The following is a 24,007-nucleotide window of genomic DNA, read 5'->3' on the forward strand; positions in this document are numbered from 1 at the left end:
AAAAAATCTTAAAAAAAAAAAAAAAAAAAAAAAAGCAACCTGATATTCACAGGTCCTTCTACCCTGGTCCAGATTAACATGTCTTCAGATCATTATTTATAAGCCACAGCATTGTTTATCTCTTTTGGCTGTTCTTGCAAATTAACTAATGGATAATAACATAATTTAATAGTCCCCAGACTTTTTCTTAGGCATCACTAACCTATTTTATCTTTAGCTTTTGCCGTTGACTGGGTTCTAGTGGGTATAGCTGATGAGTATAACCAGCCAGACTGGAAACAAAAGAGGAAAAGTGGAAACCTGCCCCACACCGCAAATCCAGTCTTCTTTTCTGAGATTCATATACATCTTATCTTCTCTTAGTATGTCTGTTACAGTATGGGAAGACCTCAAGTTTTCTAACTCTAGCGACTATGCCTTTCACAGCTTATATTTCCTATTAGTTTCTCTGCTTTTAGTTTTAGTTTTTCAAACACACTGGCAACTGATTTGTTTCTTTTATTTTTTTCTTATGAGTAACATCCTTTTTCATACAGTGATTAGGAGTGTCATTAATAAGGATATTGTCATTGACTAAGAAGGAAAAATGTAAGCAACACAGGCTATATCAAAAATGATTCTTGCTTTTACAGGTATTTTGACAGAGATGTTAAATGCATTAGAGATTTCTTCATGAAACGTTTCGGCTATGAAAGTGAGCTTTATCCAACTTTTACTGATATCAGGTTTGTACTCTGCTTTGTTTAAAATGATAAAACTGTTTAAATAACCTGATTTATTTAATTCTAAGAGTTTTAACAGTTAGTTTCATCTTAAAAATTTCCAAATAGTGACCTTCAGCACATTAAATCGTTGTTGAGTATCATTGCTGTCTAATGTATAAATGAAACTTAAAAACTAGAGAATTCCGGCCTTTGGTCTGTTAAGGCAATGTTAACTGAATTTAGGGGAGGAACAGACATAGTTTTTTATAAATTCACAAACTTTTACTGCAAAGTGCAGTTTAATATGTGAATAACCCATTTTTAAGGAAGCAAGTCAAGTGTTCATTGGAATTTATGTTTTCCTTCGTTCATAAGAGAAGCTACGTTTAATTGATTCATGGAACATAATTAAATAAAAATCCTCAAAGCAAAAATTTCCCATTTATTTTATATACTTAGTTAAGATACTGTTTTCTGATTTGGGATGATTGACATAACTTAAAAGAAGAAATCTTTAGCCCTCTTTGAAAGTGAATTTATTAAATCGATATCAGCTGAAGTTTAACCTTTTACTAGTATTTGTTGCTTTTCATAGTCACTTTATTCTTAAGTGACAACAAGCCTATATCTTCTACATTTTATACTTAACTATTAGATTTTAGGCAAAGAAAAATCTTTAAAATATATAAACTACTAAACTCATTTGAGGATTATAATTTATCAGAATAATAAATACTTACCCATGTCAGGTAAGTATTTGTTTATCATTCTTTTTTCCTAGGAGGGAGGACTCTCTTGATGTAGAGGTTTCTGCCAGTGGCTACACAAAGGAAATGGAGGCAGATGGTGAACTGCTTCATCCAGTAGGTCCAGATGATAAAAATATTGAAACAGAAGACAGGTCTGAATTCTCACATTCTGATGAAGAGATGTCAGAGAAAGCAAAGGTTTGTAGTTTAGAAAATCAGAGTGATCGAAACTCTGCAGATGAAACAGCTGACTGCTGTTGCGTATCATCTGGAGATCTTGAGCAAATAAAGGAAGATGATTTATCAGAGGAGAGTGCTGATGCACACAATTTTGAAATACCTGAATTCATTCGAGCTTTAGAAGAAATAGAAGGGCAGGATGTTGACAACAGTTCTGTAACTGAGTGTTCTGAGGAGAAAAACAAAACTGAAAATGACACCAGGCAAGATGGTAAAGCAGGTCAAGGAGGAATCCCCATGGGCTCTGAAGAGTATGAAGATGCATGCCCTCATCTGATTGCCTTGTCGTCGTTAAACAAAGAAATCAGGCCTTTCAGGTATAGATGTCTGTTGATTGATTTTTTTACTTTAATGTGGAGACCTATACTTTCTTCAAGTCTGGTAAATGAGTGTGTTTGTTTGTTTTTTCCCAAATGATGTAACAGAGCTATATTCTGCCCCATTATGTGTAAAAAATGAAAGCAAATAACCTTTTGTTGTTAAAATTCACATTACCCTTTACAAACCATTGTGTTAGTTTTAAGCAGTTCTGCCTTAAAAATGCAAACCAGTTACTTTAAAAGAATTATTTACAAATAATTGATAAATTGATCTTGATAAATTGACCAAGTTGTAGATGGATGAATGTTCATATATTTTTGTAATTTTACATCTAATGTATGTTTGATTTATACGTAGTCCAATAAACATGCAGTAAATGTGCTCTCTTCCTAAAATATCTATTTATAGTGAATTTTCTCTGGTACTTTGAACCCTCTGTCTATATAATGTTACTATGTTATTTTTCTTGTAAGAGTTTCTTTCTTGCAAATATTAATATTAGCAAAAGATATAAAAAATTTAATTTTTAGATTTGGGATAGTTTAACCAGAATCAATTATAGTTTAATGGAGTTTTATTCAAAATAGTAATATGACAAAATTAAATCAATAGTACATTTATTAGGCATTCCTCAGTACATGTTCAGGCTTATATCCTAGGGCTGTCTTAATCTTTAGAGTTTTATTATGAAGCAAAACACAGAAATGTTGTGCCTTTTTTATATAACCATATCTGGAGTCTCAGAGCTATTACCACTCAAATAATAAGCTTATAAAGTTAAATTAAAATCAAGGGTGGTAGTGGCTGAGGAGTTTCAGTAAGTAATAGAAGAAAATATACATAGGCTAAATAGTTTTAGCATGGAATGATTTGTTCTCTTTGAACACATGTTGGGCAAAATTTTTATTATTCAGAGTAGAAACAATGATAACATTTTGATGAAAAATATTGACTGTTAAGGGTTAATATGGTCCGAGTTTCTTATACCTTGTATACATTAAAACTTTGAGCAATGTGTAAAACAAATTAGTTTCCATCATTTTTTCTGCCTTAGCAGAGCAGATTGTATAGAGTAAGAGTACTCTCTCTTCCATCTATTGTTGTTTGGGAGATGGCAGGGAAGTGTTCGAAGGATTTATATTGTAAGAGGCAGACGTGTAAAGTTCAGTGAAAGAAAAGGAGAGGATTAGTGGGAAAGATATGAACTGTGGGGACGTGATAACAAATTTGGTGGCTGAAACATTCTACCATTTTGCAATTTTGATAGTGATTATTCGAATGCTGTAAAATGAAAAGTGTTAATATATTGGGCTGAATTGTGGGTAGTTTTGCCTTCACAAAAATGTTAAATATAATGATCTTTCTGGCCTGTATGTAATGTTTTTTAAGTTTTACTATCATGTAGGAATAATATAAATTAATCACACATAATTAACTAAAAAAGTCACTGGATAATTTGTGATTTTCTTTTACTTTTAGAGATGAAGAAAATACAGAAGATATTAAACAGTACAGAACAAGAACTCTGAGTGTTACTTCTGCGGGCAGTGTTTTAAGCTGTTCAACAATTCCTCCGGTAACTATTCAGCATTTTCCAAATGTTGATTAGGTCATTACCATGGACAGATTATAGACGCTCATATATGGTCTAGTCCCTGACGTTTAACAATGAAGAAATTGAGGCCCAGATAGGTTACGTGACTTTGCTCAAGGTTACCCAGTGACAGCACTGCAGCTGAAGTGCAACGGTGTACCAGTTTCACTAGCTAGTTCTTTAATTTTGAGGGAGAAAAATAGGTGATTTAAAAATTTTGGGTATCTTAAGTTTTTGTTAGACATTTAGCAGCAATGTTCAAAAGAATTTCTTAAGGAACATTTTCTGTGCAGGATAGTGAACACAAATAAGGCAGCTCCTGAGGAGCTTTACTGCCTGCCATCCTTCTCTGCAGAGTACCCAATAGAAAGAATCAGTTTATTTCCTTTGGAATTTTTAAGGAAAGGGATAAAATTACGTCATTGGTGTATTGGGTGTTTTCCTTCTGCTTAAAGGCATTAAGTTAAATACCATTGAAACCAGGTTTTAGTGGTAACTTCACTTAAAATGAACAAAAGAAAATCAATTTAGAAGTTAGAAAGGAGGAAATAAAATTATGTGGAATGTGAATTCAAACTAAAGAAAAGAACTTTGTTTTTACTGAACTTCTGATTTCCAAGTTCATATGTATTGTCAGTAAGCTAAAATATATGTTCTATGGATATAATATGGGATATTTACAAAATTAAATCAGAATTATCAAAGACAAGCTAAAAATAACATACTGTATTTTATAATATAGCACACTTTTAATGGTTCTAGGAACTTTACTTGATAATAGAAACATTTAGAGTTTGTCAGACCAAAATAAAAGTGTGAAATTCTGTAAATGTATAAATTTTTTTTTATACTTTTTAATGTTGGCCTTATAATTTATCTGATTTTCTGGATGTAAAATTTAAATCTATGGGATTTTTGAAACATCTAATAATTATATTAAAAGATAAAAGTCTCCCTTTAAGTATTATCAACCTGTTTTTATTAAGAATTTCTCACACTTTTTAGGGGTGCCTGGGTGATGCAGTCAGTTGAGTGTCTGACCCTTGTTTTTGGCTCAGGTCTTGATCTCAGAGTCCTGTGATCAAGCCCCAGGCCCCGTGTCAGGCTCTTGCTCAGTCTCATGCTTAAGACTCTCCTACTCCCTCTGCGCCTCCCCTCTCTCTGTCTTTCTCTCAAATAAATAAATAAACCTAAAAAAAAAAAAAAAGAATTTCTCCTGCTCTTTAATGGCCTGTCCACCCTTGGCTTTTATATTTTCTATACTTAATGAGTTTTATTTACCCTTTTTTTTTTTTTTTTACTTCTTAGATTCAAAACGTAAGTGCTTTTATGTAATTACAGTGGTGTAAAATCGGCACTTGAATATAAAGTTTAGATTACTAATTAATGCTACTTCCTTAAATTCTAAGTTATGCTGTCTTCTGTATATAAAGATGATGACACTGACATTGTCTTTAGCTCTTGACTTTATCCCATTTCCCTTATAGCTAACAGGAACTTAAAGTTTAAAATGGGGTCAAACCTATAATGAATTGCATTATAAAATACAAATTTGCGGGCACCTGGGTGGCTCAGTTGGTTGGGCGACTGCCTTCGGCTCAGATCATGATCCTGGAGTCCCAGGATCGAGTCCCGCATCAGGTTCCCTGCTCAGCAGGGAGTCTGCTTCTCCCTCTGACTCTCCCCCCTCTCATGTGCTCTCTCTCTCATTCTCTCTCTCAAATAAATAAATAAAATCTTTAAAAAATAAATAAAAAATAAATAAAATTAAAAAAAATACAAATTTGCCTTCTAAAGAGAAAAAAAGATCTCTTACGCCTCGCTTGATCAAAAAGGTTTCCCTGTAATCATTGGAAACAAATTGATCATCTTAATTCTACATTCTTTTGGAAATTTGGTCACACTGTTTTCCTTGAGGTCACATTATTTTGTTAAAAGGTTAGGAGAAAACTATTTTGTTAACCTCTGTTAATTTGATTATTGTTTTACTGTCTGGTAAAAGATTTTCTCTGTGTTCTTTGGAACTGTAATTGTAAGATCTGTTTTCTTCATATAAATGCTTTTATAGTTCTCTATTAGCAAAGTTGCCACTTACCAACCCTGTTCTTCCTAATATGTAAAATGTAACAAATTCTAATTAAACTTAAGGTATATTGCTTTTTAATAAATGTACATGTCAACAAAAACAACAATGGAATCAACAAAATGCATGATTTTTGTTAATTTTTTTATGTACTGTAATAATCACAAGTATTTTATTTCGTGTTCCATCATTTTAAGAAATATATACTAAACGAGATTTTTCTCCCTCTTATTTTAACATGAAAAAATTAACCTTGTAGGATTCATAAATTGTTCTGGATTAGGAGGAGGTGCGTGCATAGTAATCTGTTGTCTCCTTATTTTCTCCAGCTTCTTGGTATGATTATCAAGCAGAACATTTAGAAAATAATTGATTTTTTTATTGGCAGTATTCTAGAGGCCTCTGTGGTGCACGTTTTACTGTTGTTTTCCTGGGACTTTTCCTCTCCTGTTTATTGGTTGCCTTCTTTCCTAGTTCCATCTCTTTCTCTTACCTAGTTTACGTCTTTACTTGGCCATACAGATTCCAGTAATTATATGAGTGAATGGGAGGGTCAGTACTTATTTATTTCTAAAAATGTCTTAACCTGTTCTCACACTTGATTGGGAGTTTAAGTGTTCAAGTTGTGGTTTGGAAATAATTTTCCTTCAGAATTCTGAAAGTATTGCTCTTTTGTCTTTGTTGTAGTTAAGAAGATGTGCTTTTCTAATTCAGAATTCTGGTCTGCCGTTGGGGTGAGGAGGCTATGATAGTTTTGCTGGTCTTCCTAGGGTAGGGAAGAGTCCTGGGGGCCAATTACATTTATTCTAAACTTTCAGCCAATCCTACAGCTTTCAGTTCTGAAACTTCTGGGATACCAGTTCCTTCTAAGTCTCCTGCCTTACTGGGTTTGGGTGACTACATCTCATGGGGTATCAGCCTCTGCAGGGAATTGAATTCTGATTCTTCCATCTGTTTCCACTCTCTCTTCTCTTACCTTTTTTCCCATTGAGTATCATTAAGACTAAAATTAAGAAGGAAAACTTTTTAAAGCCTGTTAATTGAATGTAGTTTCCTTAACTGTGTTAAATAATGCAAAGTCTCCATTTAACTTACCTGGACCAAAGTTTTATAGTACACATATACAACCCAAGAAACAGTGTGTTAGGCAGACTAATTCTTCTAGCCCCTTTTTACCTCAGATCCGTTATTCTTTAATTTTTTAACTTGACAGGTTTTTAATAAATGCTTCTTTGTGCCTAGCATAGGGTGGGGCATATTAACAAGAGACCCTTGGTTCGGGGCGCCTGGGTGGCTCAGTCGTTAAGTGTCTGCCTTCAGCTCAGGTCATGATCCCAGGGTCCTGGGATCGAGCCCCACATCGGGCTCCCTGCTCGGCGGGCAGCCTGCTTCTCCCTCTCCCACTCCCCCTGCTTGTGTTCCCTCTCTCGCTGTGTCTCTGTCAAATAAATAAAATCTTTAAAAAAAAGGAGACCCTTGGTTCAACCTTTGCAGTGTTTACCTCGTTTTTAGGAAATAAGTTGGATGATATAAGGTTATATACAATTAAATATCTGGCTGTAGTGCTTCAGATGAAGAAAAGGTTATTAGGAACAGAATATTCAAACTTTTTATTCATCTTGTAAGTGACATTGGCAGCCTGGCTCTTAATAAGAATAATTTGAATTTATACTGAGAAAGCATTCTACATCTCCCAGAAATTGTATAAAGACTTTTCCATGTAACTGCTGCCATCAGATCATCTCTACACCTGAAGTTATGAAGGCACTCTTGGATACATTTTTTTGTAAAGATTTTATTTATTTATTTGAGAGAGAGAAAGATAGTGAGTGAGAGCACAGTGGGAGGGAGGAGCAGGCTCCCTGATGAGCAGGCAACCCCATGTGGGGCTCGATGCAAGGACCCTAAGATCATGACCTGAGCCAAAGGCAGAAGCTTAACCGGCTGAGCCACCTAGGCGCCCCACTGTTGGATACATTTTGACCAGTTGTGAATGCTTTTGAACATAATTTTCTACTACAAAGCCATGTCTACTTTTATCTCGAAAGCAGAGCAACAAGCAGTTTTTATCTTGGGTTTTTTGGTTTGGGGTTTTTGTTTTCAGTTTTCCTGATGGACACTAGGTGGCACTATGGCAATTTGTTATTCAAAGAATTGTGTAGTACTTTTTGCTATAAAATCTGTATTTCTGTTAGGAATTTATTTTCTCCTATTTTGTAACCATTAGTTTGGTGTTTATTTTATTGCTAGTTCACATAGTACTGTCAGTGTTTTTAATTTAAGAAATTCATGCTCTTAACAAATTTGAAAAAATATTAGCAATGTAAATCTTTGTTTTATTAAATATTTACTCCTTATCAAAATGGTCAATTATCAGTAATACTGATTCATGAAATCTTTCCAGGAAATGGTGAAGCAGAAGGTGAAACGTCAGTTGACAAAACAGCAAAAATCAGCTGTCAGACGTCGATTGCAAAAAGGAGAAGCAAATATATTTACGAAACAACGGAGAGAGAACATGCAAAATATTAAATCAAGCTTGGAAGCAGCCAGCTTTTGGGGAGAGTGATATATTTAAGATCTTGAACATTTTCCAGAAAGTTACTATAATCCCTTTTTAAGCCACCCCTAGTCTTTTCTAGACCAAGACAGATATATAAATAGATAAATAAACTCTCTTTCATCTGTTAATTTGACTCATTTGGTACATGTCTTCCAAAGAATAATTATAGTATTCTGCTAAAGCAGTCTAATTCTCCCAAGTATTTTAGGTGACTGGTGAATCCGCTAAAATCTGTTTTTCAAAATAATCTTTTTTAGAAATATTTGGGTATTTAAAAAAAAATACCACTGTTTTTTTGCTTTTTGTTCTAACTACATTGTAGGGTTGTTTTGAGGACTACATAAGTTATAATGCACAGAAAGCACTTAGAACAATGCCCAGCACTTTATCAACATTCCTTAAAGTGTAGCTATTAGAATGATAATTGTAATGTTTATCTTTCTGCTTTTCTAACGATTTGGTTGCATTCTGTTTAACCACTGAAAGAATCTACTGTCATCTGTTTTTTTAGTTTCCAGTATCAAGGGTCAGCCACTAATGCATAATTTTATTTTCTGCTTTTTAAATTGGTAATGTGGTCATGGGAACAGAAAGTTGCTATGGTCTCACCACAGTTTCCACATTTGCCAGTTTTTATGCAGGCCTGAGCAGAAGTAGAAGAGTTAGGGGTGTGAGGAGGTAGAATTGATGAGGAATGAAAACTTATCTCTTAATTCTCTTAGCTGGGTGGGTCCAGAACATGTTTTCACTTCGATAGTAACAAATACTTTAGTACAGGAAAGAAAGAAAATATATAAGACATGGTTCCTCCCTCAAAGACTTGTAATCCAGTGAGATGTGAAGATGGGTGCCAAAGTGTATGTACCTGATGATGAATTCGTCTCCTCGGCATTGCCCAATGGGCCAAAAGGGGCAACGCCTATGGTGGAAAATGGCCACTAGATGGCAGTCACTCCACGGTCACCAGACAGAATGTCTTAAAATTACTTGCATCCGTGATAATGATCTACCAAAAAAAAAAACAGATTTATTTCCAAGAATGATAAAGACCGCAGATTCCCTCTCACCTTTGTAAAATTCATTCTACTGTTTGCAAGACCTATCATCTAATAAATTACCTTTAATAATGGAGATGCAAGAAAATATCTAATTCAATTCCCCTGAAAATAAACTTACACTAATTTGGGAAGTGTTTACCTAGCTTTGAATTTTAGATGTGTCTTTAAAGCATTTACTAAATAAATCTACTTTAAAGCATTTTAATAGCATAAAATGGTATTGGAGACAGCTTAATAGAACCATAGAATATGTATCTTATAATACATATTTGGAATGTCAAAGGTAAACTGGGAATAAAACTATATGACTTCATCCTCAATTTTACTGAGTTGATGAGTCTACTTTTGGGTACCTACTACATAAAAAACATGCTGCTACTTAAGGAACTTCGAAGGCAAATAAACATAGTTCTTATTCTTAATAGATTCCCTGTGGTTTTCAGAACAAATTAGTCAAATGCACAAATCTAAACAAATTACTCAGTGTCTAATCACAGCAATTTCTAAAAGATGTTTTTGAGTGGCCATCAATTAGAAGTCAGTTTGCCCTATCAGACAGCATGTAACCCTCACGTTTTAAAACATCCATAGTGAATAATGAGCAAAAACAAAATATAAGTGTACTACTAATGTAGTCAAAGCGTGTACTTTGATTGCTAATAAAACACTTGAGTCTGGGCGTTCCAAATGTAAATCCTGGTTCTACCACTTCCCAAACGTCAGTTGCTTTCTGTAGCTTGTCTAACATCATTTTTTTGATTTGTGAAATAAGGACATTTAACAGTGCCTGTCTTAGAGTTACTGTAAAAATTAGCGCCTATAAGGAGCTTAGCACAGTGCCTGATACGTGCTATATGTTAGGGAGTATTGCTCAAATGGTTTCAGGTTACCAAAAGGAGGATTCATGAGGAATCTTTCCTATTTCCAAGGTCACTGATATTTTGACCATGATCCTTTCAGTGTCGTTTTTATCTAGACATACAAATGCTTTGCTTGTAGGCTTGCATCCTCTACTTGTTGCTCCTATTGAATAACTTTTTCCTACAAGATAATGTAGTTTATACTTGTGCTAAATAACTGTGATAATTGGTAGCCATCGGTCTGTTCTTTGGTGCATAGCTGGCTGTCTTTGAGCTTTCTCCAGAATGCTATAGATCTTTACAGGGTACTAACCAGAAGATAATCACTCTTTTAGTCACGTACTCAGCAAATTTTAAGAAAAAAAGAGTTACCTAATTAAAGAACTTACCACGTAAACCTGCTGCCCTAGAAGTTTATCAGCCACTTCCACAAGGTGGTGGGATGAGTTCATTAGGTTCTCAGGGAAAGCACTACCCTGAGGTGTAGGTTTTTTCAAGTCACATTCAATATTCTGAGTGGCTAAGGCTCACCATCTCCATTGTTCTTCATCTCTCTTCAGAACATCTCCCTAGAGAGCATCAGACCATATCTTAGTTTGACCTTGATTTGCTGTATGAAGGTCTCAACCATCCTATGCAACTGTAGAAGGCTGGGAATGAGGTAAAGTTCAGAATAACCATGACTTACACAGTTGTGTAATAACTGGGAGTGTGGGAATAACTCCAAAATCTACAACACTTGCAGTGAGTGACTAATACTGTTATATTTTAAATATTTTCATATTATATTTTTATAATATATATACATAATATATATTATAAATAATGATATTAAAATTAGCATTTTTATAACATTTAGAATCAGATTATTATAGCTTAATTCATAAATAAGAGTGCCTCATAACAAAATACTTTACTTGGAATATTTGTCACAATATAACATGCTTCCATTAAAAAAAAGTAACCACTTGAATGAATCAAAAAACAAAATGCTTACTCTAACTGCTGTTGAAGGAGGTTTGGCTTACATTAGGGAAAAAATACAATGTTCAGATAAGTTTTGCAAATGCTTGATGTTGTCTAAAGATAGTGGGGGAGAATACAGATTTTTAAGATAAAATTTTTGTTGACTGAAAGCCTCCACTATGTTTGGAAAGAAGAATAAACATGCAACAATTACATGACAGTACAAAGTAGACTGTACTAAAGAGCCTGGTACCATTGATCTCATGCTGAGGAACTTCCAAGGACAGTGGGTAAGTGAAAGGCCAGAGTAATTTGGTGAGTTGTGGGGAAGAGGGATTTAGTTGAATAGGTAGACTGAAAATGACCTTGCAAAGAGGAAATCATGTAGAAGATGAATGTAATATGCTGTAGTTGGGAAAAGGGTGTTATGCAGCAAAGGAACAAATTAAAAATGATTTTGAAAATTTTTTTGGAATTAACGATGTATTGCAAAAGGAGCAATTGTAGATTTTGAGCACTATAGTGATTTGATTTTAAAGGTGTTGGGAGGGTGCCTGGCTGGCTCATTTGGTAGATCATGCAACTTTTACTTTTTTACATATTTATTTATTTATTTGAGAGCAAGTGAGCGCACACACACACATGCGCACATGTGTGAGCAGGCGGGGCGGGGTTGGGGGGGCCAGAGGGAGAGGGAGAAGCAGGCTCCTCACTGAGCAGGGAACCTTTCAAGGGCCTGGATCTATCCCAGGACCCTGGCATCATGACTTGAGCCAAAGGCAGACATTTAAATGAGCCACCCAGGTGCCCCAATCATGTGACTCTTGATCTTGGGGTCATGAATTCAAGCCCCATGTTGGGGGTAGACATTATTTTAAAAATTAAAAATTTTTTAAAATTTAAAAATAAAGGGGGTGGGAGGGAGAGCTAAGGGAACTTTGTCAACGTTAGACAATTTTTTGGAAGAAATTGAACAGAAGCTAAAATTTGCACAGTCAGCTTAGGTATTAAGGTTAAGACAGTCTGGGATAGAATCCTATTATACTAGAGGTATAGAGATTCTTGATTACCTTATTTTTATTTTAGAGATGAGAAAGTATTTTTAGACATAAAATTACTTGCCCAAAGTCACATGGAGTAAATAGGATTGGGAGTGAGTGGGAAGAAAGATGGAATTGATACATACCAGAAAGGCAAAAAGTTAGAAAAACCAGAGTACTCAAGTGGTTTGGAACTTTGTATCTAGCCCAGGGATTTCTTCTGCAAAGTCACCGAGGTCCACAAACTTTGACTTGTCTTCCTGGTGTGGAGGTATGAGAGGAGACAGTCCTTACAACCAGGTCCAGGTTTTGAGTCCTATCCGCCACAAAATTTCTTCCCTAATTAGAAAACAGGTTTTTTGTTGTTGTTTGTTTGTTTGTTTGTTTTTTCCATGATAAACCTTTCATTTTCTCACAGGCCCAAGAAAACCCTTGTCAATAGACTGAAGCCCTGAGTGGAACACTTCTGGTTTTTCATGGGGAGGTGGGAGGGGAGTAGGGTGCTAGGGTGGGGGGCAGTACTTTTTCCTTGAGCTCAACAATACTGAGGTACCTAGAGAGGATGAGAAGAATATATTATATTCTCTAACTTGGTCTTCCCCTAGTTTTCATTTTGTGGAAAAATAGGCCCCCTTTCTATACAGTTTTCTGTTTCCTTTAAACAAATTTTGAAAAGAAATATTTCTTCTGTGTCAACAGGATGCGTGCTAAGTGCAGTACTCTGGTAGTTATTGCATGGGAAGTGAAATGGAAATTATAGTTTACAGTGTGAAATGGATGGCCACAAAGCTTTTATCTTAATGTAAGCATATCCATAAATATAGCCTGAATTGAATGAAGAGTATCCTAATGATGCAATCTTTACAGGAACCTTCATCTAAAATATATGGAGCTAGGAAATTACCAGCTTGTGCTTGAACCTAACATATCCATCAACTAATCTCAGGTTTAAGTCGTTTATTTACAACCAATAAACATTCTTCCTGGGTTTGTTTTAATCTAATAGTATTAATTTTTTTCATAGTCTAGGTTTTCATTTTATTTTGCTCATCACTGTTGCAAAGATTTAAACATTGAAAGAACTCATACCCCCAGAAACATGTAGCTTCAGTTGGCCTATGTAAACGTGTGTCTCATCCCCCAGCATGCCCTTCCTTTATACAAGACCTCAACTCTTTTCATTTGAGGAGAGGCTCAAAGACTCAGCTGGAGTTTCAGACACCTCTTTTAGGATCAGTCTGATCACTTTATAGCCACAACTTGTATAAAGTTTTTTCTTGAACACCCAGGAAAATAAACTCCTGTCCCAGACAGCAGAAGGTGAGGGTGGGGTGGCATAGGGGGATGGTTCCTGTGAGAAAATGCAAGGAGAGGGAGAGGAACCAATAATTAGATAACCTTATATGAAAGAAAATATTGTTATAAAGGCCACTGGAAAAATTCACTCCAAAAACAAAACATGTTAAACTATCTTTTTTTTTTTTTTAAGATTTTATTTATTTATTTGACAGAGAGAGACACAGCGAGAGAGGGAACACAAACAGGGAGAATGGGAGAGGGAGAAGCAGGCTTCCCGCGGAGCAGGGAGCCCAATGCGGGGCTTGATCCCAGGACCCTGGGATCATAACCTGAGCTGAAGGCAGACACTTAACGACTGAGCCACCCAGGCGCCCCAACATGTTAAACTGTTCTTTTCAAAATATATATTATGCTGGATGTCAGCCAGCCACAGTTAAGGCAATCAGTTCAGTTTTCACAGAACACATATCTAATGACCCAAGGGCTTGGCATTATCTCCAATCTTATAAATGAACATTCAAATTCTCTTACCTTTAAATATCTCTGAGTTTATCCTGAAAATTTAACCTGTCAACTAGTAAAACCTCCTCTGGTGAGATCTTTGGCCTCTGTAGTATTTCTTAAAGAATCAACTTTTACTTTTCTTCAAGACCAAATACCAAGACAGGGCTGCGTAATTGCTTACTTAAAACAGTCAAGATGGCATGGGCTCATTCAGGCCCCCAAATATATATAATATATAATAACATAAGGTTCAGATAAACAGGTATACTCCATTGTGCTTTCTGGTTAAGAGTGTTGATTCTGACTGCCCTGACAAGGATAAAGAGCAGTTCACTAGCAGTTTTATCCGGTGGGGAGGGATATTATTTTAAGAAAGCATTTTTTGTAATATTGTATGAAAATGAGGAGATGTACATTCTTTTAACCTATAAATTGGATATTAATCAATTTTCTAATTATCTGTTCCTGTAGTTAAACAGATTAGTACTTGTTGATGATTTCCTAAATGTAGGGAAATATCAAAGTAAAAATGTCTGAGATAAAGTTATCTTATGTTACCTGTGTCTTTTGAATTTAATTTGTCTGAAGTTGCCTTTCTAACTGACCTTCTCATAAATACCTTGATTCAAACATCTCATTGGTCCTTTCCCAGTTGAGAGTTAACAGAGTTGATGCTAACCAGCCGTTCATTCTTCCTACTGATCTCTTCAGCTTTGTTTAGCTGACACTAAACAGTCATCAGTCATTACCTCTGCAAAGTCAGTTTCTTCCTGGCCTTGCCCTTCTTCACCCTCCGACATACCCCTAGAAACAGTCCTGCTCACAGCCCTGACCCTCTTTTTGCCAATCCAGCTCTTAGGCCCTTCTAGCTCCCTTCACCAGGCCCTTCTAGCTCCCTTCACCTATCTCCCATTGAAATCTGGAAGGAGCTGCTATCAGTCGTTTCCCATTGTTTTTGTAAAGGATATACTCTCTCTACTTAACCACATGACTTTAATTTTTTCATTTTATTTACTTTATCTCAAATTGTAAATTTTTAAAAAAACATTAGCAAGTAAGTGAATAAATAGTTTCAGGGAAGATAATCTTCCTAAATTTCAATCTGTTTTCTCCATCCCTTAGTCACTTGGTTCCTAGAGATGAGTAGCCATGACTTGGCTCAGGCTCAGTTACTGCAGGCCTCTTCTTTGGGGAGTCTGCATGCCTGCATGCCTGGAATTTCATCCTCTTCACTACAGCCTCACCTATAGGCCCATTCTCCTGGTTTACCTATTCCAGCCTCCTCCTCCGGGACAGAGCAGATCATGAAGTGGGGAGGCAAGGAGAAGAGTGGAGGTTCTTTCCTGTTTTTAACTAAAGATAATTCTTTGATGCATTTATTATGTGTTTTAACATGCTGCATGTTATTTCAATTGGTGACCCCCACTTCCTTACCCTTTTTGTGCCTGTAATGAGCCACTTAATAACAGAAATGTTACTGGAATGATAGGAATGAATTTTCTTTTCCTTGCCAGCAAAATTATTGTTTCCATAGATTTTTTGTTGCATTGTGCATGAAATGGTGCAAAATATACCACCTTGATTTCTTACATTCTCGGAGTTCTGTACTCCCTGGAAGCTTAGTAAATGTGCTGTTGCCCTGAGCCTTCCTCTTTTACCACTGGGAAATAAGTTTTGAATACTAAATATGTCAGTTGGATGCCATTTCTCACACTTCTGGGTAGTACTCTAACAGGATGTGTAAAGACAACATTTTGGTTTTCACTGTAGTCATCTACCCTTGTTTTAATACTTGAATTTTTCTTTTGGCATGGGCCTACAGATGGTTGAGCTTGACAGTGAAATCTAGCATGTGAACCATAGAATCTGTGTGAAATAGACATATTGCATAGGGGTTTCTTAAGCTCTTCCATCTCCTTCAGGTACTTTCTGCATCAAAGAAAATAGTGAGAAACCACTGAGTTGTTTTTTTATGTCTTACATCAGAACTCTAGGGTGAGAAGTCTTTATGGGTGGACAAGGGGAAGAAACGTTTAGCAGAGGATTTGGAAAATTTCTGCTGAAGCTTTGGACCTGATCTGAAAGAAGAAACTATACTGTCCAATTGGAATGTTGTACAGTCCCCTTTCTAGAATTCTTTTTTCATTTCTCAAAATATAACTCAGTAAAGATCATGATATTTTTATAGAATTATCTTTGCAAAGCTGTTTTGGGGTTCTCTAAGCAGACTCTTATAGTTTGCCTTCTTTAGAAAAATCTTGGGGAAGTTTGAGATTAATTTTCTTAACAAACTCTGAGTTAGCATTAGTGATGAGTATCTTTGAATTCACCCTATAATTTGTGTCTCTCATATTGTTGAAAGGATATGAGGTTTACTGTGGAATTAGAAGTGATCTATTTGAAGACCAGTCCAGCTTTTAGGAAATAAGTGTATGACTTTTTAAAAGGCTAGAAAATGTGTGATAATATTTGTGGTCATTTGTAATATAGCCACAGAATCATAGATGTTAGATCTGAAAGAAAGCATCCTACTCAGCCCCCAGATTTTCTAGATGAGAACTGTGAGCCCAGAGATGAGTGACTTCTTCAAAGTTATACAGGTAACAAAAATCAAATCCTAGATCTTACTAATATTCAATTCAGTGTTCCACCACACAAAACAACCAAAATATTTTTATGTACTGCTAGAATTAAATTTATGCCCATAAAAAGTCCATTTATTGATTGAAATCTGAGCATCAACCAATTTTTATATTATCAGTCTCATTCCTTTGAGAATTCCTGTTCCTCTAATGGGAACCTTAAATATCCTGGTTTCCAATTTAGTATCACACTGAAAGTACTTGCATTCATTTATACATTGTGTCCAATCACTGTATAGTAATAGGCTTTTTGTCTACAAACCATCTAGTTTCTCTTTTAAATTATAAACTCATGAATGGCAAGGATACTGATGATCTCTTATTTGGCTCAGCCCATGTAAAGTACACTTTGGGACCCTAAATAAGTGTCTTAACATAAAGTGCTACTTCTTTCAAGTTCTTTTTTTTTAATAGTATCTTTGCACAGTGGGGCAGCCCCATGTCTCTGTTGTGTGTAACATACACTCCCTGTGGGCATTTACTAAGTAATAGTCATTATGATAAGAATTATTATTACAGCCCCATTTCTTCTGTTTCCTTTTATTAAGCCCACCCTTCTACCAACTAGCTGAAGAAGCCTATCATATGCAAAACATTTTACTTTTATATTGTCTCTAAAGAACTGTTTTCAGTTAATCATGTAATATAACATAATTATGGAATCTGAAAATTGGAAAGAACATTGGAGAGCACTCTCTTGTGCCTACTCTGGAAAAATATTTTAAGTAAAAGTAGAGTAGTCCTCAACAAGTCTTCAATAACTAACATAGATCACAGCCATTAAGATCTGTTCTTTTATATCTGGTATAAATCCTAATTACTACAATGGAATCCCATGACTTATATTTATGTCTCCTGTGGAAAAACTATTTAATCTTGTTGTGAGTGGTATGGGAAATAGAGAAATCTATTAAAATCTGTTAAGATATTTTAGTAACTATATTCTTTTAAAAAATATATTTTTGCTTCTCCTGAAAATTTTAATAGAAAGAGTTACCATGAACTGAAAGGAAGTGAGTGGTATCAGATTTCACTAAACTCAATCCTGAGAATGATTGCCTTGAAGGATAAATAGGAAAACCAACATTCCCAGGCAAGCCAAAAGACAGTGCACAAAGTTTTACTTGCCACTACCCATCAGAAGTTACTATAACTTGGGTGAGAGGGAAAAAATTTAAACTTGGTTCCCAAAGAGATGCTCCTGAATTCAAGTAGAAAGTGTAATCTGGTCCCTGACGATATCCATAATCTTTTTTTTTTAATTTTTTTATTGTTATGTTAATCACCATACATTACATCATTAGTTTTTGATGTAGTGTTCCATGATTCATTGCCCGGTGCTCGATGCAGAACGTACCCTCCTCAATACCCATCACCAGGCTAACCCATCCTCCCACCCCCTCCCCTCTAGAACCCTCAGTTTGTTTCTCGGAGTCCATCGTCTCTCATGGTTCGTCTCCCCCTCCGATTTCCCCCCCTCATTCTTCCCCTCCTGCTATCTTCTTTTCCTTTTTTTTTTAACATATAATGTATTATTTGTTTCAGAGGTACAGATCTGTGATTCAACAGTCTTACACAATTCACAGCGCTCACCATAGCACATACCGTCCCCAATGTCTATCACCCAGCCACCCCATCCCTCCCACCCCCCACTCCAGCAACCCTCAGTTTGTTTCCTGAGATTAAGAATTCCTCATATCAGTGAGGTCATATGATACATGTCTTTCTCTGATTGACTTATTTCACTCAGCATAACCCATAATCTTTATAGCACTTCTTTACCAAAGAAGAATTTAGATTGTACTAATTCTTAACTGGAAATTCCTTTGTTACTAAAGTGATTTCCTTGAGAAATAACCTTCTTGATTTTATACTGGGGACAGTGCATTTGAAGGTGGAGGACCAAAAGAAATACCCAAGTCAGAAAGCTGTACACCATTCAGGCAAAATCTGGTTGGAGAGGAAAGCTGGTCCCATGATTAGCGAGCTTCCCCAGCTGGCCTGTAGGTGGGTGTGTTTAACAGAAGGAAGCAATGGGAACCCGCCTGTCAGCCAGCCTTTAGAGCTAATTAGCTCAGCATACAACAAAGATAAGTGAGCCTGGGAGGAGGGCCCCCTGAGGGGTCTTTAGATTCTGGGAAATGTCTGATTGGCAGATGTTAAAAGGGATTCTTTGGTAATCCTGTGCATCAATGAGCTGCACAAATTCAGTCCAGGACTGCAAGAATTCAGGCATGAGGACACTGTGCAGTAGGCTCACACAGGCAAACCCAAGATGGACAGAACCTTGGAATCCCTGAGACACATCATTGCCCAAGTCTTGCCTCACAGAGACCCGGCTCTCGTCTTCAAAGACTGTAAGTACTGAAGGGGAAAAAGTTTTCTGAAAATAGTCCTAAACGTCTAGTCACATCCTATTTAAGTGTGATTTCTCCTAAATCTCTTTAGTCGTGTGCTGTGGTCTAAGTGAAATTTAACTTGTTCCTGACTTCAGTCAGGAGAATGATTTCATTTCACCTACGGGTATTAGTCGCTGGGTTATTTTGTCAGTGATACATCTTACTAAATGGAAGTCTTTCCTAAAATACAAGACTGCCCTAAGACTTAATGAACTCTTCCAGATGCTTTTTTAAATAAAGCAAGGCTGATTGCTACTGAGATTAAAACTAAAAATAACTTAGATATGATAATAAATATTCTGTATTTGTTAACCTGTTTAATCCTCAATAACGTATATTAACTGTGTTAAATCAAGTATTGTGTCTGAAAATTTTTGTTGCAAGCAAACAACAAATCACCAGTGAGCTCTTAAATTTTGTTAACAAATTATAACATTTTAGTTAAAAGGCCAATAAAATTAGAGTCTTCCCACCTCTGCAACATACCCCCGCAAAAAAAATCCAAACAGCTATGGCAAAGTTATTTCAAAATCCTTTTTTTTAATGATTATGAAAAATAATTCAATCAAGCTCTCCAGTTCTAGCAATACTATTAAACCATTTGTCATGTAACTTAGTTTCTGGAACCAATTTGATTTCCTGCTGCTGCAAAACAGACTATCTTCATGTTGTATCTTATCTACAGTGAGTTTCATATTACAAAGGGCTTCTGAAATAGAATTTTGCTATGGAACTGCCCAAAAGGTAAAATGTATATGGAATTTTTTTTTTCTTCAATAAGTTACAGCTTTCTTTGTGAATCTTGTTATGTTTGTCTCCATCAAAACATCAATGCTTGGATTTTTGCTCTCTGATTGCTGAATAATGTTAGTTTCCAGATGTCCTTTTAGTTTATATTTCTCATATGTGTGATGAAGAAAAAAATGTTAGGCCATTTTATTCTATAAAATTTTCTTCTTAGAAATTAAATTGTTACCAATGTGCCCTTTAATGGCATATTAAAGCACTTTATTTCCTTCCTTTCTTCCTTCCTATCTTCCTTTCTTCTTTCTGTCTTTTTGAAAATTGTCTTCAAGCATATGTCAATATCTATGCTAGACAAATAAAAATCACTCCTCTCCCAAACTAGCCTGGAGTCTATTCAGGTTTAGTGTGTTTCTTTAAGTGAAAAGGGAAGAAAAGAATGTCTTTCTCCTACAATAGCACTGAATTCACTAGTGAAGGGTAAAAGGGCTCTTGACCTGCTCAAACCTTTGGATAAATTGTATAGAACCAGGGGTCTTATGCTGTGGGTTTGGAGAGTAGAAGCAGTAAAAAGAAATAAAGGAGCAATTTTTCACTGAGTTTCTTGTGAATTTAAGAAGTTTAATCTGAAATTATATGGTCCACTTTTTAAGCTTAACTAAACCCCAGCAATTGTTTACAGTTTAGGAGAGAGAATAAAATAGAAAAGGGATTAAAATAAAACATACATTATGTTCTGTCATCCAGACCTTTGCAGGAACTCTTTTATATGGAAAGATAAGGAAGTGTCCTATTTCATATATTTCATTCATTAACATAGAACCTAAATTTGATCAGATAGCATTGCGTGCTTACCCTGGAATGGGCTGTACTCTGCAACTGCTTACCTGGCTTAATAGGTGTAGGTATTAAACAGCTGAGCCTCTCCACTCAGATGTTTCTAATATGAAAAATGACTAAATGAAAGTAAGCCAAATGGCAAATTTCTGTACCAGCACTTTTTATAACATTGAAACATCCAACCACTCACCATCCTCATGGAATAAATGGGAACAGGTTTACTCACTTTCTGGGGCAGGACATCAAAAGTCTGCCTGGGGGTTATGCCATGCCTTGGCAGCCTGTCGTGCATGTGCCAGAGTTTAGCACACGGACTCATTTTCTTTGCACACCCATAAGCTGCTGCCACCACACTCATCTTGTAAAAAGCTGCCATCAGCCCTGAACAGCAGGTTCTGAGCAGCCTCCTCTCCTCCTAGTTACTCGTGGCCCCTTTTCCCCCACCCCAATCTAGTCTCCCTGCCAGGAGGACAGAGCTAAGCACTTGAGTACATCACTGCCAAATCCTTAAGAAAAATTGCTACCTTGCTTTCCTGCAAGTTGAAAAGCCAATCCAAGAATTTTTAAAACCCAGGACAGTTGAACAAAGGAGCATTAACACACACACACACACACACTCTCTCTCTCTCTCTCTCAATCTCTCTCTCTCTCAAAATGCTTTTCTTAATTTCTATAAATGCAAGGGCAGGTTTTTTTCTCTTTTCAGTCTTTGGAAACACATGATACAAGGGATGTAAATGATCATTTGATTAACTTTTTTTGCTTTCAATGGCTTTTGATTTATTTAAAAACAAGCAATTGTAAATTGAATTTTCTCTTCAAGTTGGTCAAGAAAAGCACCCAGAGAGTTTTCTAGTCTGAGACCGATACACATGGGAATAGTTACATTCATTTAAGGAGATATTATTTGGATGCTTTTCTCCACCAAGGAGACCCTCCAAGTGGCATTTTGCAATGCATTAAATCTCTCATTTGTTTTAGACAAGGTGTTCATCTGGCAGTAGTTGCGCTTTTTTATTTTCTTTCCTGGAAGGAAATGAATTCTATAACAATTTTTTGCTTTTTTCCAGAACTATTTCACATTTCAAATGAAAAATAATGGAAAGACATTTTAAATAAGGTGGGCTCTCAATTTGAAATTTGCTCATCTAAACTGACACTGGACTGTTTTTCTCCACTGCCTAAATGTCTCAAATTTGTAACAAGTAGCTCTAGGAGTCTCCAAACCACCAGACAGAATCTTTTTGCAGGGAAATTAAGGCATAGCTCCATGTTGCCTTCTATTCCTGGCTTTGTTCAACATCCAGTTTCTTTTCATTTGTCATGTGTCACAACCAAAGATGAGCTATCCTAAAAGCAGTGACAGGAGAGTTGGAGGGGAAGGGCATTTTTTTTTATTTTTTATTTTTTTTTATTTTTTTATTTTTTTTATTTTTTTTTTAAAGATTTTATTTATTTATTTGAGACAGAATGAGAGAGAGAGAGAGAGAGCACATGAGAGGGGGGAGGGTCAGAGGGAGAAGCAGGCTCCCTGCCGAGCAGGGAGCCCGATGCGGGACTCGATCCAGGGACTCCAGGATCATGACCTGAGCCGAAGGCAGTCGCTTAACCAACTGAGCCAGCCAGGCACCCGGGAAGGGCATTTTTGAGGAGAAAAGAGCTTGTCCAAAGGCCTATCAGGCAATACAAAAACAGTGCATTGGGGAAGGTGGAGACAAGGCTGTAAGGGCAGGTGGAATCACGCAGAAGTGCAGGCAACAGGGAGCCATCGGCGTTAACAGTGATGCTAGATTATTTCTGCAAGTTTATGGCGTTATGTTGCATTGGGAAAAATATTATATTGACATGTGTTGGAGGTACACTTCCTGATACTAAGTTAGGAAGAATTGCAGCTTTCTCAACAGCAGAAATCCTCTTGTCCTCCTGCCCATTCACACAAGATGCAAAATTTGCGAATGTAAACATGCCTGTAGTGAGAAATCACTTTGACTAACTGAAAGCCAAAATCAAGGCAAACTTTCCTAAAACAGATTGTTAAAAAAAATGATCTTCATTGTCATTGAAGCCTTGAGAATCTGTTGGTTTCCAGCATTGACTTGATAAAGTGATGTTAGATTTCATTAATATGTTTACCCAAATTTCATAATGAAAAAGTGAGAAGAAACTGTTACTAAACATTGTACAATTAGAAGCAAATTTCTCATGTATTTGAGATGCATTAATTTCCACTTAGGAAACATTTTTCTGCATGAAAGTTTTTATTTATATCAGATAGGTGAATACTTCAAAAAGTATATTTTTACCCTTTGGAAAAATTGGACCAGACTATAGAGCTATTAAAAACATCTTAGTAATCATGAATCTGGCTGTATGCAACCCAAGAGAGCAGAAATCCTCAAGAGTAAAGTATTTTCTCCATCCCATGCTTTTTAGTGTAGTTATCTGAAATCTATAAATTTGATGATACATTTATGGTTTTTGCATTTCACAGAAAGGAATGGAGTAGGATGTAAGGGATGAAGGTACTTGTGCAGTAAAATCTCTTCACATATTGCATTGCATTCCACCACATAAAGTGTGCCTAAAAATATATGGTTAAGGAAAAATAAAACAAACCCTCCACTGCTCACTAGCTTTTTTTGGATTAACAACTGCATCTGAATTACAATAATTTGAATTTTGATAATTTTAGCATCTAAACTGTGAACTGAAGCCTATTCAAATGCTAGTTTTACTTTATTACAGGATACAATTAGTTTTATTTTAATTATACTGAGACAAATGCAGATTTCAGTTCAGCTATTAGTGGCATAAGCACTGTTCTCTAATCCTTTTTTCAGTATATATACATTTGATAGATTTAAATACTGAAAGTCTCAGCCCCAGAGGAAAATTTTTCGAAATGGAAAAAAAAAATAATAAGTGGCCTCTTGATCACTTAATGGCCATCTGTCCTGATACATTTATTTTTTAATATATAAGTAAGATTTAACAAATCAAAATAAACTATGATCGACATTCAACCTGTGATCAAATCTAGTCCTTCTTCATGGTCTGCTGTCGCATCTCACTGTAGGCTTTTTTTTTTAACAGTTAAGATTTGTTAGCCTGATCTCAACTTTAACAACTTCTGAAACTCATGTGTTAAGTTACAGCCATAATAGGATACAGCTGCACAAGGGTGAGTTTCTAAGTCATGATTTTTCTGTTTAAATGATACGGTTTTACTGATTATGTGCTACAGATTGATTTAAGAAATGTAAGACAACTTTAGAAGACTTTCATAAAAGAATCTTCTGTATTTAATGCATTTCATATTGAAGTTTTAACCCCAAAGGCTCTCACTTCTTTCGTCTATGTTCAAATGCTCATGTAAGTTTAGTCTGTCAAGGTAGTTAAAA

The 24,007-nt window shown here is 35.8% G+C and overlaps 2 protein-coding genes across 2 annotated transcripts in view; both read left to right on the forward strand.

Moving 5' to 3' along the window:
• Nucleotides 1–8,487, forward strand: part of RIOK2 (RIO kinase 2) — a 22,462-nt gene extending 13,975 nt beyond the window's left edge. The window contains exons 7-10 of the mRNA XM_032403942.1: nt 633–725; nt 1,486–2,010; nt 3,494–3,590; nt 8,096–8,487. Coding sequence (XP_032259833.1) covers nt 633–725; nt 1,486–2,010; nt 3,494–3,590; nt 8,096–8,260 — 880 coding nt within the window. The 3' untranslated portion in view covers nt 8,261–8,487. The remainder of the gene's footprint in view (nt 1–632; nt 726–1,485; nt 2,011–3,493; nt 3,591–8,095) is intronic.
• A 2,866-nt stretch (nt 8,488–11,353) lies between these two features.
• LIX1 (limb and CNS expressed 1) overlaps nt 11,354–24,007 on the forward strand; it is a 46,461-nt gene continuing 33,807 nt past the window's right edge. The window contains exons 1-2 of the mRNA XM_032403943.1: nt 11,354–11,428; nt 18,835–18,980. Coding sequence (XP_032259834.1) covers nt 18,899–18,980 — 82 coding nt within the window. The 5' untranslated portion in view covers nt 11,354–11,428; nt 18,835–18,898. The remainder of the gene's footprint in view (nt 11,429–18,834; nt 18,981–24,007) is intronic.

The sequence above is a fragment of the Phoca vitulina genome, unplaced genomic scaffold, assembly GCF_004348235.1.
Source record: "Phoca vitulina isolate PV1807 unplaced genomic scaffold, GSC_HSeal_1.0 scaffold6, whole genome shotgun sequence".
Taxonomy (NCBI): Eukaryota; Metazoa; Chordata; class Mammalia; order Carnivora; family Phocidae; genus Phoca; species Phoca vitulina.